The following is a 17,531-nucleotide window of genomic DNA, read 5'->3' as shown; positions in this document are numbered from 1 at the left end:
AAAGGGAGAGAGTACTGCAAGTCTCCCAAAGCCGTTCCCATTTGAACATTGCTTCCCACGTGTACCTTTCAACTCCCAAAACTGCACTCAGTATGAAAAAAAGCACAGCAAAGAAGCAAAGCTGTCTTCCTGTATTATATTCACATAATAATCATAAGCAATTTCTCAGAGAAGTCCTCCAGGCACAGTTTTAATGTTAAAGCAATTCTTGCTCCATTTTAACCATCCAGTGATACAGAGCTGATAGCCCAGCTCATTAAAAAGTACAAGACGCCGTTTCAATAAATGCCATAATTTCTTGGGCAGAGTTTAGACACACTCCACAGAACAGCCCGGCTGTTCAAACCCAGCACTTGAGCCCCTAGGCTTTGGGCTCAGGTGCCCATATTTCATCAGGAAATTCAGGTGGTTCTTCTGCTAAACCAGGTGCTACACCCAAGTGAGACACTGCAAATCCACTGTACATTCCCAATCTCCAGCAACTCTGCAAACATCACACTGCTCTGCTTAAGGCCTCCTTTTTTTTTTTTTTGAGGAAAAAGGAAAAAAAAAACAGCTATTTTTAAAATAAAGCCTACTAGAAGGAGATTAACTATCCTTAAAAAAATACTTGACAGCCTCTTTGCATGTTATTGAGTGGCCCATACATATGGCAGATGAGTGCGGTAGAAGATGATAATGCATAATGATAAATAAACACTTCTGTTTAAAATCCATAAGCCTACTTATGACTAGCTTGAGACATACAAGTTATCTACAGCTTACGCAGTTCAAGAATCCTCTGCTTTCAAAATGTCCATTCAGCAGCCCTGCCAGATATTGTTTCACAATACTACAGGCTCACTTATTCATAAACAAATCATTAACATTCTTGACATAAATCCATAGTGTACAACAAATCCCAGCTATGATAATGTTTTACTACATTTGCTGTGCCCATCATGAATGGGAGTTCTGTTTTCACCAAAGAAAAAAAACAGCCTCAACAAATAAAAGGCAAATTATTCGCTGCGAGAAAACCGCCAGGATGAAATGCCTATGCACAAATTACGAACTAATTATCAAGTCCATATAGTAATAAACCTTGTGTTCAGTTAGTGAACCTGGATGTCACGATTTACGCAAGAAATCTTCCTGCTAGGACCGTAATAAATAAAACCCTGATAGCTAAATACAGAATGGCAGACTTTTAGAATTTTGTCAGCTGCAAGGAAAACCTTTTACACGTTCCCATTTCTCCAAACACAGGCACAAAAATCATCTGAAAAGATCCATCCGAATCCCTCCAGCATTCACGCATTGCTATGGGTTTATTGACAGCTCTGTACCAGAGGTTTTCAGCCAAGCCCTGAAATGATCATGGACCATTTTTATATGCATATATCAAAGCTTAAATTAGACTAATTAAAATGAACAGAATAGCTTAATGAACGCATCAGGACTAGGCTGCTTACTCTCGCTGAATAGCCTCTGCATAGATGGCAGCACAGAGCAGTGCTTTCAATCAGGGCTTCCCCAGCAAGAGTCTACGCATGGTCCAAAACCACAGCCACCACAGCAGCATCCCCACGGGGCGAGAAGGGCAGGGGTCCGAGGGATGGGATTTCCCGAGCGAGGCAGGTCTGCAGCACCTCCAGGGACCAGCCAAGTGGTCTGTCACCAGCAAAACCTCCGAAATCATGGAGTTAAATCCTCCACCACGTCCCTCAATTTGCTAACGCCTTCTGCACCTTATTTAAAGAATTAAACGCCTTCCTTAATGGCCATGTTTAAATAATTAGGAAAGATACTGGGAGATGGTTAAACTTTCCATTGATGCTCTTGGCAGATGAAAAGTACACTCTGAAGAACTGGATTTCTCTGTGGATTGATAAACAAAATGCAGACTGCTTTCTGTGTTGGCTGCCAGCTCAGCCCAATAAATAAAAGATGTTTTCAATTCCAGAAGAGATACATGTGCACCGAATGATTTAATATTTAGCAAAACCCAAATGCTATCCTGCAAGAAATTAGACTTCACTTAGTGCTCAGAGCACAGCCCTTTCGGCACAGGCGGCTGCTTGCTCGCAGTAAGTAAAAATATGCGCATGGCTGAAATGAGAGCTTTGTTATTTCTATAAAAGCGTGCAAGTATTTACTGTTACACTGCAGCATTTATTAGGAGCATGCCCCCTCTTTTTATTATTTTGATTGACATGGTTTTTCCATTTCCAGCTGGGTTTAGCTCCAGTTTTGTGATAACATAACGGCAGTGCACTCACGTGTCGATGCACAGAGCACGGCTAACTCGCAGTCTTCAGGCCTGAGCTGCTGGGTGACGGTCTGCAGCTCAGGAGAGCAAGTTTACAAGATATATTTATGGGTTTCGCTCTGTCTGTACCCAGCCTTCAAAACCATTTCAAACCTACTTTTGCCAAAAACCGACCAAGGTTATCTAGCCTAGCTTTTGGTATCACAGAGGTGACTAACCTTAATGGTTCTTTAACCCCACATCTCCTGAAGTTGTAACACATCTGTTAGTACAGAAACAGTCAGGACTGAAGGAGTGGCAGAACTGAAAAGTGGCAGCAGAACGGGCAGTCTGCATGAAGCAAAGCCCCAGCCCCTCTGTTCAAAACCTGAGCGCACTTGAGGACACGTGTGTTTGCCACCTTTGATTTCCTATTTTCTGGAAAAAGCAATATTGCAAATCCCAGCTTTCCTCTGCTGACTGGTGACAACACAAAAAACCTGCACTGTGCGAACCCACAGCCACACATCTCCTGGCACTCCTGCCAGTTGTTCACTAATCCAGCTCAGAAACTGAAAGAAACGACACTTAAGCTTCACAAAGCAAACGGCAAAAGCAATACCTGTCTGCTCTGGCTGGGCTCACCTCACCTATTTATCTCCTTCAATATGCCAATGCTAAATTTTGCACAGATCTAGTTCTCAAAAAACAAACAAACAAAAACACGAACCATCAAAAGCCAACCAGCCAAGCCACAAGCCTCGGGCCCCTGCTCCAGCAGCAAGGCTGTCCGCATTTTACCAGCGATTTCAGCGAGGAGCAGAGCCAAGCCTGAATCTTCAGATTACCCTTTGCAAAATCTCAGGATTGGTGCTACCAAAAGAAAAGAAAAGATCAAGCAGGTTGACTCAGACAAATTGTTATTTCTGTAACTATGTTTATTAACTCTGGGTACATAAAAGAGAGGAAAGCTTAAGCGGTGCTAGAAAAACACATATTGATGTTAACCACAATGGCAAACTAAAAGTATGCACCAAACCTTTCCTTCAGCCAGGAAATACTTTCAAGCTGTTTCTTTTACAGCTAGTCACTGGGTAGGAAATGCTTTTTAGACAGAAAAATATTTTCTTTTCCAGAAGCCTCTATAAAATCCATGCACAGAGTACATTCGGATGAGAATTAGTTACTTGTTTACTGCAGTAGTTCAATATACAGCTAGACCCAAACATCGACTAAACAACTTATTTCCTCTGGTAAGTGAAGAGTGGCCCTACTTAATGGTCAACACAAACAAAACAGTTTGATTTTAAGGAAAAGAAGAGGCCAAGCACTGGCAACACATCTGCTGACTGTAAAAAGCTGAACGGCGACATTAGAGTGTACAGGAGGATATCCCTCGTGTACTTTCCATTTTTTTCTACATGAAGATATTCCAGAATAAAATGTTACCAAATGCAATGAAATTGAGATGTTCTAATATATGAAAATAATGTCCTAAGCCCTGAGCTATTAATTCTGAAGTGCTGTGGGCTGTAGCTTATCATTATCATCTAGAAGCGAGGGATGGTTGTAACAGCCAATTTCATTTCTCCCCAGTGACTGAATCATGTGCTAGCTAAATCATTTATTAATGTCAAAGGCTGACATTTTTCAATTAAGATAATGAGATTCTGGAGGCTCTGGCCATCTGAACCCTGTTTGTGCACACTCGTTTGGCAATTAAAAAAAAAAAAAAAAAGGAAGCAGCCTGATAAACGGATTTTACTTAAAGTGAGTACTAAATACTAACAATTTAGCATTAATCCTAACACATACCTACAGCTACGTTCTGGGAATAAATATTTATACTTGTAACCACACAGTGTTAGGGGTTAACATGAGGTTAAAGAGATATTAATCAAAACATGCACATTAGAAATTGGAACTGCCTGAAATCATCTCGCCCCCCATTGCAGCTCCTCTGGTGAGGACCAAGCCTTTGTCCATCCAGCAGACAAACAGCATTTCAACATTGCCTGAAAGTTAAGTAAAATCAAGTCATCAAAACCACATGGTACCAGACAAGCTGGTCCAGATGTTACCAAGATCTGTCCAGACTCCACGTGCTCAGCTTTATTTTATTTTGCTTACAATTAGTTTCAAAGATATGATGATGAGCTAAAAAAAAAAAAAAAAAAAAAGTGTTCTCTTTGGAATTCCAGGTGTACAAAGCAGAACAGCATTAAACATTCGCTAGAGCAAACCCTGGGTCTGTATGTGGGGTCAGGTAACACACCCTGGACCAGCCAGCATGGGCAGCACATCACAGCACGGCATTCGCAGTGCACACTTGCTGCCACGACACTGTCAGCTCCCGCACACATCCATCAGGGTGGGCGAGAACTGGTGGCACACAGTGAACCAGAGCTCTCAGCCTCCCCTTTCAGACACGAGCCCATCCCCAGAGTCTCCTCCAAAGCCCACGGGAGTTTTTCCAAGCCCAATTCCCCACAGTGCCATGCACTGCCCAGGCAGCCCCTGCTCAGCTGGAGGCCTGCAGGACTTCAGCATCCCCGTACCACACTCGCAGGAGGGATGAGGTGGGACAAAGGCTGTGATACCAACGGTCAAGCATTGCCAATCACCCAGGCAAAGCAAGCTGCCTTAAAGAGTCGCCAGAACCGCTCCTCACCAGGGCACCACCACTGCGCAGCATAAAGGCTCCAGCACGCAGCCGCACCTTGGCACTGCCAGCACTGGCACCGCAATGACCTCCCTTCAGCAGGAAAAACTGACAATGCTAAGGAGGTGATGATACGCTTAAAAGCCATTCCTCCACCCCCAGGGAAGGATAACAGACGGACAAGCTGTGCGGTGTCACTGCTCCTGTTGCAGTCCCCCAGCGAGGTGCCTGCAGCCCCGCTCCCTCCCCAGCGCACCGATCCCATGGGTCACATTCAAGCTGGCACTGAAAGGAAGCCCTTACCTGCTCCACTAGCTGGACAGCACTAATAAAAGAATTCATATCTATAACACAACTATACTGCTGCCTGCTGACGCCTGCTAACTGGGGTGCTACAAAGATGCCAAGCTATTTTTTCTGGAAACTATTATGCAACCATAACCACTCCACTGTCTATAGCTCTGCAGCACACTTGCAACGATTAACAATGATCAGCTTCGTTATTCTTCAAACTCCCAGCACCCCTTCTCTATCTGTATGGGAAGTCACGTATAACACTGTAAGGCCTCGGACATTTTTGAAAGCAGATGTTTCAGTCTGATTTTGTTCGGGTATATGTTGAGTTGTAAAACTCAGGAGGCCAGATTTAAAAACTTCCCAGAAAGCATTTTAAAATAAAAATTAAATTAATTAATTAAATTTTAAAAACACCGGATAGATTTTGGAATTATAAGGAACAATATGACATCACTTTCCTATTGTGCTACATACGGATTTGAGAATAAGAAAATATTGGAAATGATGTTTTCCCCAGGATAAGACAGACTGCTCTCTAATTTCAACTCTGTAAGGACGGCTGCTGGATAAGAAACATTTTTTGTTGCTCCTGATAAATGCTGAAAAAAACAAAAACTGGAGTAGGCATTTTAAACCCTTTGAAGAAACAAACGTTACATTTTTTTGAGAAAACATGAAAATAAGAAAAGGAATAAGAGACAGACTGCATTCACAAACGAGAAATACACTTTTCAACCAAAATCTCAAAAACATCTGTTGAAGCCAGGCCACAGCCCACGGAAGGCTGGAGGCTGCAGCAGAAGGTGGCCGTGGGCACTGCAGGGCTCCAGGTTGGTGGCCAAGAGCCCAGGATGCTCCCAGCCTACGCCTGGGGACCCAGCATGGCACCCACGGGTCCTCTACCCGCACTCCCCTTACCCTCACAAAGGGAAGAAGCCGTGTGACCACCAGGTTTATTAATGCTTCCGTAAATATTTTGTAAAGTGCTTTTCTCCTCCACCCCAAAGCAAGCGGGCTCCAGGCCTGCAGCGTGACACAGACGTTCCGGTTGGATACGTAACAGCCCCTTATCCAAACAGCGAGGGCTTGGTCAAGAATGACCTCAGTAACAACGCGTTCCAAAAAGAGTAACACAGAAACGTTCAGTCTGGCTCGCTTAGACATTAAATCTTTTCACAGTCACATATATCTGCTTAAAAATAAAGAAAAAAAAATCAGGTAAAATTCGGACACTCCCAAAAACACATGAGGTTTCTTCAGAGCAAAAGAAATCCAGAGCAGCTCCCCTGACATTAGCAATAGCACTTAGATTAATACCAACTTACCAAGATCAGAATTTGGACCAAAAGAGATCTGCATATAGATAGACAGGAGCAAAGTTTATCCCCACGTGAACAAAGTGACATCTATTTAGACATTAACAGTTTCTGAAATTCTCTAGCTTGATATAACATCAGTGATTTAAATGCCAAACCACATTCACTTCATTTATCTTGGAAAGCTTCACATACACGTAAGAAAACCCTCAAACCATAACACAGGAACTGAAGGTCAGACTGTTGCTTTCAGAGCCGGCATAGTAAACTGCGGAACAAACCAGTTACGGACATTTCCACAGTTAATGCTGCTCACTCACTGCACATGGATATTTTTCTAATGTCATGTAAGCAGCCACAAATAACTCCTGCTGTTGAGAAATAAAAATTCTAAATTGAAAAGACAACATAACAGCCCTCTGAAAATCATTTAACAATATTTGTGTTTCTCGTAGCCAATCAGAACCAAGTTATGCCAGTGCAAGGTTTCTGCAGACAGGGCTCTGGGCTGTGACAGCCCCCAGCCCCCTCTGGCCCCAGCTGCTGACAGCTCCCCACCAAGGGGACATCCGGCTGCCCCCACATCCAACAGCTCCACATCTCTATAAGGCACTTCACATTAGTCCAAAGCCTCTCTTGTTGCTGTTTTGCTGACAAACATACCGAGATACGTTCACCTACCCACACCCCCCTGCCCCACTCCAACCTGCTGCAGCCCTGTCCTGGGCTCAGAAAACCAGAGGGAGCCTGTCCGGCCACGGGGTGAAATCCCTCAGCTGCAGCAGTGGGATGGCTCTTTCCAGGAGAAGAGCTCTCTAACTCATTTCAGCTGTTGCTTGCAACTCACAATCTCTTCAGATACGACTCTCCTTAGTCAGATGAGCTCCACCACTTGTGCCCAAAACTTGTCAGCATCTCAGTCATAAGGAGGATGTAGGAGAGTGACTTCAGGGAAGAAACAATTAAACAGTGACTAATTAAAACTTCAGTGAATACTGTCCTGAAGTGCCAGGGCTTTTCCTCACCCTTGATTATGAAAGTTAGTTGTCTCAGTCCAAGGCTCGCTCTGTCCCACAGAAAGGCTGACCACCTCTCCAGACCCTGCAGTGAGCCCAGTATTTCTGATGGGGTTGTCTCCTGTACCAGGCTGCCCAGTCACCACTGGACAGCTACCAGGAAATGACCCGAACTCTGTCCTTGGCAGCTCAATGGCCCCTTTCAGCCAAACTGTTGAGAAGACCACTGTGAAATTTTTTAGAATATCCTTCCTTCTGATTCTAACCCAAACAACAGAGCCCAGCTGTGAAAACTGAAGCCTGCACAGATCCACACTGCACAGCCTCCTCCTGAAAAGCACTGGGACAAAATTCAAGCCTCTACAATTTTTGTTGATTCAAAGTTATAGTCAAGCATGGAATATTCCTGTGGACTATAAACAAAAAACAAAACACTGAGGAAAAATAAAACACCTCACATTTAAATTGATTTACTACCATTCAATAGTGCTGGAACTGGTAACACTAAAAGCAACACGGACACTGTGGAGTATGCAAGCCTGGAAAGCATCACAGAAACAGCTCGCTTTACACTCCACGTGTACATCCAAGTGCTTCTATGTCGGGTCTCACCTCTATCTTTAAATATCTATGTATGAGAAATGTATCAAATTGCTTTGTACCCCACAGTAATACTGCCTGTGTCCCCTCACACACAACCCCATGAAAACTTCACTCAGCCCACGAGACATTTTGAAAGCCCTAGTTGCCCAGCACCACACCACCAAAATCTGTTCTCCAGGCCTTGCTTTGACTCCTCCCTGACAGTCTTCTGAAAGATGAAAGAAATTCTCTGCCGCCTTCTGCCGACACACTGCGTGGGGAGGCAGGGAGGAGGCTTGTGCCAGGCCTCGACCCCCAGGCAGCTCAGGGAGCTACAGGCAGGGCTTCCAAAAAGAACTTTTCTGGTCAAAAACTGGGGGGAAAAAAAGAATAAATTCCAGATGGAAAAGCTAAAAATGGGAAAAAGATTCTATTTTAAAAAGTCTCAAATCGGGGGGGAAAAAAAAAAAAAAAGATTAAAACCCTGTTTTTGAAACCTTATGTTTTTGCTGTTTGTCTTGGTGTGCTCCAGCTCCACACCAGAGCCACAAGAACCAGCACACCCAGACACAACCCTCCTGGTGGCAGTCTTGTTTCCAGAAGGCAACACTGGAAAATTGAGAAAAATGTCTCTCAACATAACACCAGAAACCAAATTCAGCATATTAATTTGGACTGGTCATGTTTGATAAATAACAACAGAATTTTTGTTTTTCTGTTTTAATCAGAGAGACTAGAGGGAGTGATTTCTCCCCCAAGGAACAATACCGTTTTCAGGTCAGTGTCATCATCAGCTCAGAAAGCGAGCATTAATCCTGACAGCAGGAAAGCTCATCTCCAGCTACAGGAAAGCCACCAAGCAAGTAAGACGTGATATGCAGAGCCTCCTCCTGCAGCCACACAGAGAGGAAAGGTTCCATCTGCCCACACCTTTTGTCTCTCAGCACCACAGCCCACGCTCAGGAAGAAGTTCCACAGTGTGGAGAAATGTTTGTTTTAAATGAGACCATACAAGCTTTCTGGATCCCGTGTAACAGCCCAGTAGGTGGGATTGCTGCCCTGCCCTGAAACCCAGTCAGGCCCATGAAGGCTGGTACAGACGCCAGTGGAGCTTGGACTAGCTCCCATTGCAAGATTTTCAGGGCAGCTACTGCCCCGGTGGGACCAGACTTCTGAACACCACTTCTCTACAGGCGCTGAATGAGTGGTCATGTTTTCAGAAAAGCTCAGTCCACCAGGTAAAAAGCTCTCTGGAAAAGCCCGGCCCCAAATGGAGGTTCTGAATATTTGGAAACTTACTCCAGGATCATTCTGAACACTTGACACGAAACGTATGGAATATCCATCTCTGAAACCCAGAGGGAGCCTGGAGCGGGAAGAAAGAAGCGGCCACAAATCTGAGCTCCAGGACATTTAATTAACTTTCTATCTGTTCGCAGTGTTCCTGGCAATTCCCATCAAATATATCTGGAGAAAATATTTTCACATGAGGAGACGTTTGAAAACCATCTGGAATGGCACAGATCCAATGCCATGAAGGGGCACAGCACAAGATTGCTGGTGACTTCGGTGCCACGGCTCTGAGATACCTGCGCTCACAGCTCAGCTCAGTCATTCGGAAGCCCATCAGGGATCTGGGTCACACACAGGGCTGTTAAGGCTGCCTGGAAGCAGGGTCAGCCATTAACCAGCAAGAGTGGAGTGGGACAGCCAAAGAAGGCCTGGGGCCTGCCCCAGACCTCAACCCCTCGCTTGAGGCCCTTGGCATGGGGGTGAGGGAGGCCTGTGAGGGAACAAAGGCAGCAAACAGTGAGAATGGCAAAATTTTTAAGTTTCTGAATTTGCACTGGAACTATTACCAACAATAATTGGTTCATCAGAAAAGCAGCTACCATTTAAACACAGCCAGTGAAAACAGGCATGGAGGTTCTTCAAAACGACCAACACTTCAGAAGCCACTGCTGAACTGCTAAGATAGGGGTCACTGTAATGAAATCAACTTTATCATTCTGAGTCTGTACAATTTTGTTGAAGTGCTATCATTAAAATAAAGAGATATCAAGTATCAGAAGAACAACTTTTTTTAAAAAAATTAATCCCCCAAAGACTTTATGCATCAAGATTCGTATTTGCTACTCCGCATTTTCAGTATTTCAGCGAGAAAAACAAATCATGAAAGGTCACATTAAGTCTTTTCACAGACACTTTGCAATCACCCACATTTAAAATCTTTGCTCAAAGATTTTTATGCACTTAATCAAGAAGAGCCCTGCAGACTAACACTGCTGTCACCTGCAACTTTCCAGCTATTATTTGAAGCGCAAGTAAGTTCAATTATTATACATGAAAGCATCGTGGAAAAGAAAGCAACTATTAAACATTGCTTGAAGGGACTTTTCAGCTCCACATCCACGAGCGCCCAGGCCAGGCTCTCATCCTGCCTGCACAGCACGCCGGATGGCAGGCAGAACCACCACCACCCCAACCAGGCACAAAGCCCCTGCAGCCAGAGGCTCCGCCGCCCAGCTGAAGGCCTGCCTGCTGCACACACGACCACCCATGGAAGGTGATGGCAATGCTGCTATGGACTGTCCTACTGGCTGCCATCGGGGAACAGAAAGAAAAAAAAAAAAAAGCAGGCAGTTAAAATCCTGAACTATTTAGACTGAATGCTTTGGGCTGACTGCCTTTCCTCAAGGAAATCATTGATTTTTTTTTCATTATTTATTTTTATTTGTCTTGGTCATCAAATAGGCTGTTAGCTTTATAAACTGAAACTGGTAGTACACTATTAAACGAACCCTTAAGATCATTTCCCAGAGGGCTTTCCACAAAACAGTCACTGATTTTGATTTTCTTTTGGTCATAGAATGCTTCCCAAAATTAGCATTTTTCCAGAGCCATTCATTTTCTACAAAGAATAAATAATGTAGAAAAAAGGCACTGCCCAGGCTAAGTGGTGCCAGATGAGCTTGCTGCAATTCACTGAGCTTTGTTTGAAAGATCTCTGACTGCTGCAAAGTCATAGTAGCAAACTGGCATAAAAACTTTGATGCCTTGAAAAATATCCTGTAGCTATATAATGCCAAAACATTGTGCTGAGAGACTTTCTGGACGTTTGCATCCACATGATATAAGCTTAAATTTCAAATACTTTTCACTTTTTCCTTCTGACATAATATTTAATAAAACCAGAGTTCAGTAGTAGTATCACTCCCACTATACATGTCTTGCAGCAGTTTCTGTCTAGACAGCTGTTTGTATGCTTTACACTTGCAATCTGTTTGTGTTGGTTTTAAGGAGGAGTTATTCCATATGCTGTTAAAAATTCGAAAAACACTGTTTCAACTGACTGTATAGAGCATTTTCAGTAGACATGCATCGGAACACTACAAATATAATACCAAGATGAGAAGTTGATTTGAAAGCACTGACAGCACCTAAAACCACATTACATCTAACAGATACAAACGTTGCCGTACAACCAGTGGCAGAGACACGCACACCACAACACAATTACCTTGAAGCCATCACACATACCGCTTTGCTCAAAGCTGGCTTTTCTTCAGGGAACAGTTTCCGTATTCCTGACACAGGAAAGGTGTTTGATGTTTACCCTAGGTGGTAGAGGATATTTTCTGAATACTGGAAAGCCCTGTGCAGCATACTGCACGGGTGGGGGGACTCTGGCTGCCCTCCAGTAGCGTGGGGCAGAAATCAAGGGACTGATTACCCAGGGGCAACCACTTGCCCAAGAAAAGCATCCAAAAGGCAGAGATGCAACATGGGATGATGGCAGCAGGCACCACCAGTTCTCAAAGCCCACCAGCGGTACCACGCACAGGACAGAAGCAAGAGCTATTTCCACAATGAGAGCTCGGCGCAGCTCCACACAGGGACGCTCGAGGTTATAGCACTGCCACATCCCCCACTCCTGAAGGAAATGTATTTGGACACGGCGATCCTCTGCCCACACGTGCTAGGAGAAGCAGGGAGACTTATAAACAGGGCTTACGGACAGCCTGAACTTGGAAACTATGCACCCTCAGGGATTTATTATCTAGAAACAATGTCTGGCATCAAGCTTCCAGGAAAATTTAGGTTTCAAAGCAAATACCAGTCATCTCACAGACAAGCAAATGGAACTGCACTAAGACCTTGGTTGTTTTCAAAAACCACTTCAGAGCCCTCATGGGAGCAACACTGTGGCCAGCAGCTCCGAAATCCCAGCTGCGACCCTCCCGTCCCGAACCAGACACAGAGGGTACATTTGGAATTAGTTTTAAATACGGACTTCAGAAGAGTTTTGGCTTTATTTCAACCAGTGCCATCACAGCCAACATCAAGCCAAAAATCAGGCAGCACTGCCTGTGACTACCGACAAACTCTGCCACAAATGGTGCGATCAAACCCATGCACAAAGGGCAGAGGGCGCCCGCAGCTGGAGCCCAGTGATCGCAACCGGTGGACCAGCTCTTATATATGTGCTGCACCTCCCGGTGAGGACCCCAACAGAGGCAGGGCACACACAAGTCCTCTGTTTTCACCAGCATTTAGTTGAACACAAACAAGAAGTGCTGCCGCAGAAATTACAGCAGAAAAAGTTTTCAAAAGAGACACAAAGATCATCCCTTTTACACTGAGCATGGAAATGCTAATGCCTGTATTACCTGTAAAATCACAACCTTCTTACGTACCACACCAGAGCGGCTGATCCCTATGGTATACTCGGGCAGCGTCCTGGCCCTGCAGTGTCCCACATAAGTAACAGTCCCACGGACTTTAGAGAAAATGCACGCAGCCGAGATATTGCTATAGGTAAAAGAATGGCAGAAGGGGAAGGAACAAAGAAGAAAAAGTGGTATTGTATTTTCAAGGAAATTCCAGAAACCTTGATATTTACGTTTCTCTTGCTTATTCTTCCAATCCATTTAATTCCATTGGGAACTACACTGGGAGTCTGCTGGGATTTTTGTACACGCACAGCCAAAGCCAAAAACTTCAGCACAAACTGAAACTTGACAGGACTGAGCACATTCGGAACAACAGCAGCTTCTACGTGAACAGCCACAGACCAGGAACATGCAGCCCTGTTGCTCACCGGGTGGGACTGAGAAAAGGAGACCCACAAGCAATAGACAACCACTGCACCCTTCCCAGAAGGAGGCAGGTGTCTGCATGCTGCCATGAGCGTGCCCTTCTCAGTTAACCACACGTAGCTGTCCTCAGCAAGGAGGGCAGGGCTGACCCAGGACAGCAGGCAGCCACTTCCAAAGTCGGCTCACAGTCTCTTACTAAACTAGGCCAAAAGAAATATGCAGAAAGATGAAAATATTTTCACTGCCGTTTTACTTAGCGCAGAGCTACAGCACGGACTAATAACAGACCTGCACTTTGGCACAGCTGGAAACTGACGCAAGATGCATCTGAGTCACAATGACACCACATACAACTCGTGAAAGCCCAGCTCCATGCTCTCTGCACCCATACATCAGCTTGAAGGAGAACCTACAAAAGATGGAGCTGCAACCTGCCATATACATCCCCCAAACACTGCTGCATCTTGGCATGACTGGCACGTAACCGCAGAACATGTGAACAGAGACCACAAGACATGATCGACTCTACCCAGTGCCCCAGTAGCCGAAGTCTCCCCTGCTGCAGCCCAAACCCCATGCCCAGCACCCTCCCACCCATGCCACGAGGAAGCACCAGGGACGAGCTGGGGCCCCCCTCACGGTACCCTGGTGGCACCGAGATTTGTTTCACAGCAGCTGGGTGGCAGGAGACAGGGAGCCTGGGGACAAGGGGAAGGACACGGGACACCTGAAACTGGATTATGATGTTTACATGGAAAGAAGGGAAAAAAACATGTATTTATTGCTTTGCACAAGCTCCCCGTAGGAGGGCCAGGCAGCGCTGCCAGCAGCTCTGGCCAGGCTGGTGATGCACAACGTGTGGTGGTTCTTGGAGACAAACACAGAGATCAGGCTACTTAAAAATGACCACGTCTCAAATTTTAAAAAGAAAAAAAGTTGGGAATATTAGATAATCTATTGCCAACGCAACTCTGGCTTGTGTGTATACAGCTTAGAATCCAACTTTTAATTAGGTGATTGCATCCCAGTGACTCAGAGCAGCCTTCCTCCTTGGTGGTGCTCACTGCATTCATTTTGCCCACTGTTCACTACATTTTTATTTAACCTCATGTGAACGCAGAACTACTAATGGCTTCTTGGGGCTTTTTCAAAGCTTTCCCCTTCTCAGTCCAGTAACTAGCACAAGTCAAAACGTCATTTAATTCTGGAGGTTTGGATCCCTCTGGCTTGTTTTTGACAGCACCTACAGCTCTTAATACGCTTCCCCAGCAACTCCCAGTAGCAAGAACCACAGTTACAGACTCAGCATCTTGAGAGACTCAGGATGCCTGGAGGCTCCAGTTAGAGGCAACCAACAGTACGTTGCAGAAGATCAGTGGCCACTGCTGAGCAGTTCGGGGCTCCCGGCTGCCTCCCAAGAGCACAGCCTCCCCTGCACCTCAATCTCACTGCAACAGGTAAGCGAGGTGCATGTCCCCCCTTCAGGCAGCCCAGGTTCCCTGCAGCACGTGGTCTTCTCCATGCGCTCCTGAGGGAGAGACGCCTGCATGGGTGCAGGATTTGATAACTTAATCCCTGCGGGCTGTAGCGGACTGCAGCAGAACGCACGCGCCTAAGGAAGCTGAGTAAGGTTACACTCACAACTTTGTTCTGCATCACATAAGCACTTGATTCTAATTAGCCTTTCATGCTCTCCTAGGCAGCATCACCTGCTTGTTACATTAGTATCTTAGCTTTAAACCGAAATCCAAGAACAGGACACATCCATATGATCCAGACCTGCACACCGCTGCTAACCTCAGCCTTCCCCTTCTCCTCCCCTCCCTCCGCTGCTCTTTGTGCCCCAAGTGCTGGGTGCAGCCTCGCCTCGGGTCCTTCCCCCACAGCATCCCGGGGCCACAAGCCCAGCCAGGGGCACGGTCCCACCGGAGGGCAGGTGGAACAGGTGCCCCAGCCTCAGCACCGGGCCCAGGATCACCATAACACAGGTGATCGCGCTGCTTGCCTTTGGTACCCGCATGTTTCTGGCTCACACAGGGGAAACAAACAAATAATAATGCATTTACATAATAATATTACATAAGGTTCATAACATTTACATCGTAAGAATTTACACAATAATATTTGTCCTGGAACCCACAAACTATTGTTCCAATCAACTACAAACCAAGCTCCTCATCCTAGAGAAAAGTATGCCTTTTTGAGAAAAATAACTATTCCTGTTCCTGGCTGGGGGGATTCATGCTCGAAGATCTGCTCAGTGTGGCTTTAGTATCAACTCAACCCAAACCTCTGAATTTTCTGCTTGATGGTATCAAAGCAAACTCTCAATTTCAGTCGCAAAAGCCATAAAAACCTTTCATTGGCACCCAGCTAAGTAAGACTGCTGGTTCTTGCTTAAAATGCCCGCTTCTCTCTCAGCAGACACTTGCTCTGGAAACTAACGAAGTCAACACAGTGGAACTACAAAGTGAGTTGGATTTCTTCTCGCCGTCTGCCTGTCTCAAATTTCACCCTGAGTTTATTTACATGCAAATCTGCATAAAAGCATACATTAAAAAAAAAAAAAAAAAAAAAACGCAGAGAACCGGGGCCAGCACCCCGGCTGGGGGGGGCCGGAGCTTCCCGACCCTTTGGGACCCGCACATTTGGGGGCGACACCCGGCCCTCGGGGACCCCGCTCCCCCAGGACCCCGCTCCAGCCGCGGGGCTGCGCGGACCCAGCGGGGCAGCAGCGCCGAGGCTGCGATCCCCGTGCCCCGACCCCTCGGAGCCCGCACCGGGGGACAACGGGCACCGGGAACGGGGCAGCCCCGCCGCGCCCCCCGTTCCCAGCCTCTCCGGGCCGGGGGAGAAGTTGCAGCCAAGTGTCCCGTTGCCGCGGGCGGGGGATGCTCCGCCGGCCCCGCCGCCTACCTGCAGGCGCTCCGTGGCCGGCTGCCACATGGTGCCGCGGCGGCGGGAGGCGCTGCCGAGCGCGCTGGGGTCTCCGCGGGCGCGCAAAGCTCCGCTCGCCTCCGCGCCCCGCTCCGCTCCGCGCCCCGCTCCGCCCCGCTCCGCCCACGGCCCGCCCCCGGGCGGAGCAGCACCAGCGGCAGCAGCGGCAGCGGCGGCACGGTGCAGGGGGTGGCCCCCGGTGGGTGCACCGGGAGGGGGTCCGGGCCCGGGCGTCGCGCCCTGCCCCGGCCGTCGCGCCACCTCCAGCGCCGGGTCGTTTCTTGGCTGCCGGTGTGTTACATGACAAAGCGGTGTTCCCAAACGCAACTGGGCACGTTCCCAAACAGCCAGGGTTTCCACCGCCTTCGCCTGTGGGAAGCAGCCCCGTGACCGCGTCGCAGGATCGGGGCGAGGCTGTGTGTGGTGGGAGCGAGGCCTCCGTGAACGCAGACCTCGAAATTACTTCTGGAAGCGCCACCAGCATGGCCCTTAGCAGGGACGGGCTAGTGAAAGCCATTCAAGGCTTGTGGCTTGGCTAACTGATGAAGCAGAGGGGCTGGGCCCATCCCCTCCCCAGGAGGGGAACAACTCGCCCCACTGGGTGCAGCCCTCCTCACCCACAAGCTGACAGGGTGGCCCTGTGTGGCCCCGTCCATCCTCTCATTTCTTCCAACTGACGCCAGGGAGGCATTTCCTAAAAGCCTTGCTCTTTCCCAAGTAAACTTTGCTGCTGCCCTTCTCCTAACTGTGAATTTACCCGCCGTCACTACCTGTAGTGGCTGGGAGCACATACAAACCCAGGCTTCTGTCGGCAGCACCTCATGAAGCGGGTTTTGGATCCACAGTTAGCAGGAAGGGGCCAGCTGTATGGCAGGAGGCTTCTTCGTCCTTCATTGACATGACTTTTATTCAAACCAAAACCACTGAGGGAAACCTCTGCATTTTCTGTGAAACACTCACACACTCCAAAAGTATGGGAAAGTGGAGAAAATGCCCGCTCTATGCTTCAGCCTGTGTTATATGAGAGGAAGACAGGAATACGCTTGTGGGTAGAGTGGAGCAGCTTGGCTGCAGGTTTCTGAAATCAGGCTGGCTGGTTTCTGACATCAAAGCACCGTGCGAGCTCCCGGAGCCTCCCCAGGCGCTGTCCCTCGCAGCAGCAGTGAGGCAGCCGCAGAGCTGCCCAGTGTGGGGGCGTGCAGCCTCCAGCAGCACTCGGCTGTCGTACGGGTTCCTGCTGTCCCAGGAGATTCAGCCCCTTGGGATATGCTCCTCCTGTCCCCAGCACGAGCACAGTGTCCCCTCCTGTTCTGAGGCTCCCCGCGATGCCTCTGCAGGAAACTCATTTTTCGGCTGGAGTGGTGAGGGACCAGACAGGGCCGAGTTCAGGAA

At 47.3% G+C, this 17,531-nt stretch overlaps 1 protein-coding gene across 2 annotated transcripts in view; it reads right to left on the bottom strand.

Moving 5' to 3' along the window:
- Positions 1-16,277, bottom strand: part of PID1 (phosphotyrosine interaction domain containing 1) — an 84,065-nt gene extending 67,788 nt beyond the window's left edge. The window contains exon 1 of one of the 2 annotated variants that reach the window (XM_083848781.1): positions 16,119-16,277. In XM_083848781.1, the coding sequence (XP_083704907.1) occupies positions 16,119-16,148 (30 nt within the window). In that variant the 5' untranslated portion in view covers positions 16,149-16,277. Of the gene's footprint in view, positions 1-7,186; positions 8,536-16,118 lie in introns of those variants that run through there. The other variant, XM_083848783.1, reaches the window with a different exon arrangement.
- Positions 16,278-17,531: the final 1,254 nt, after the last annotated feature.

This window comes from Anser anser (assembly GCF_964211835.1).
Source record: "Anser anser genome assembly, chromosome: 9".
Lineage (NCBI taxonomy): Eukaryota > Metazoa > Chordata > Aves > Anseriformes > Anatidae > Anser > Anser anser.
This window is presented reverse-complemented; position numbering and strand designations above follow the sequence as displayed.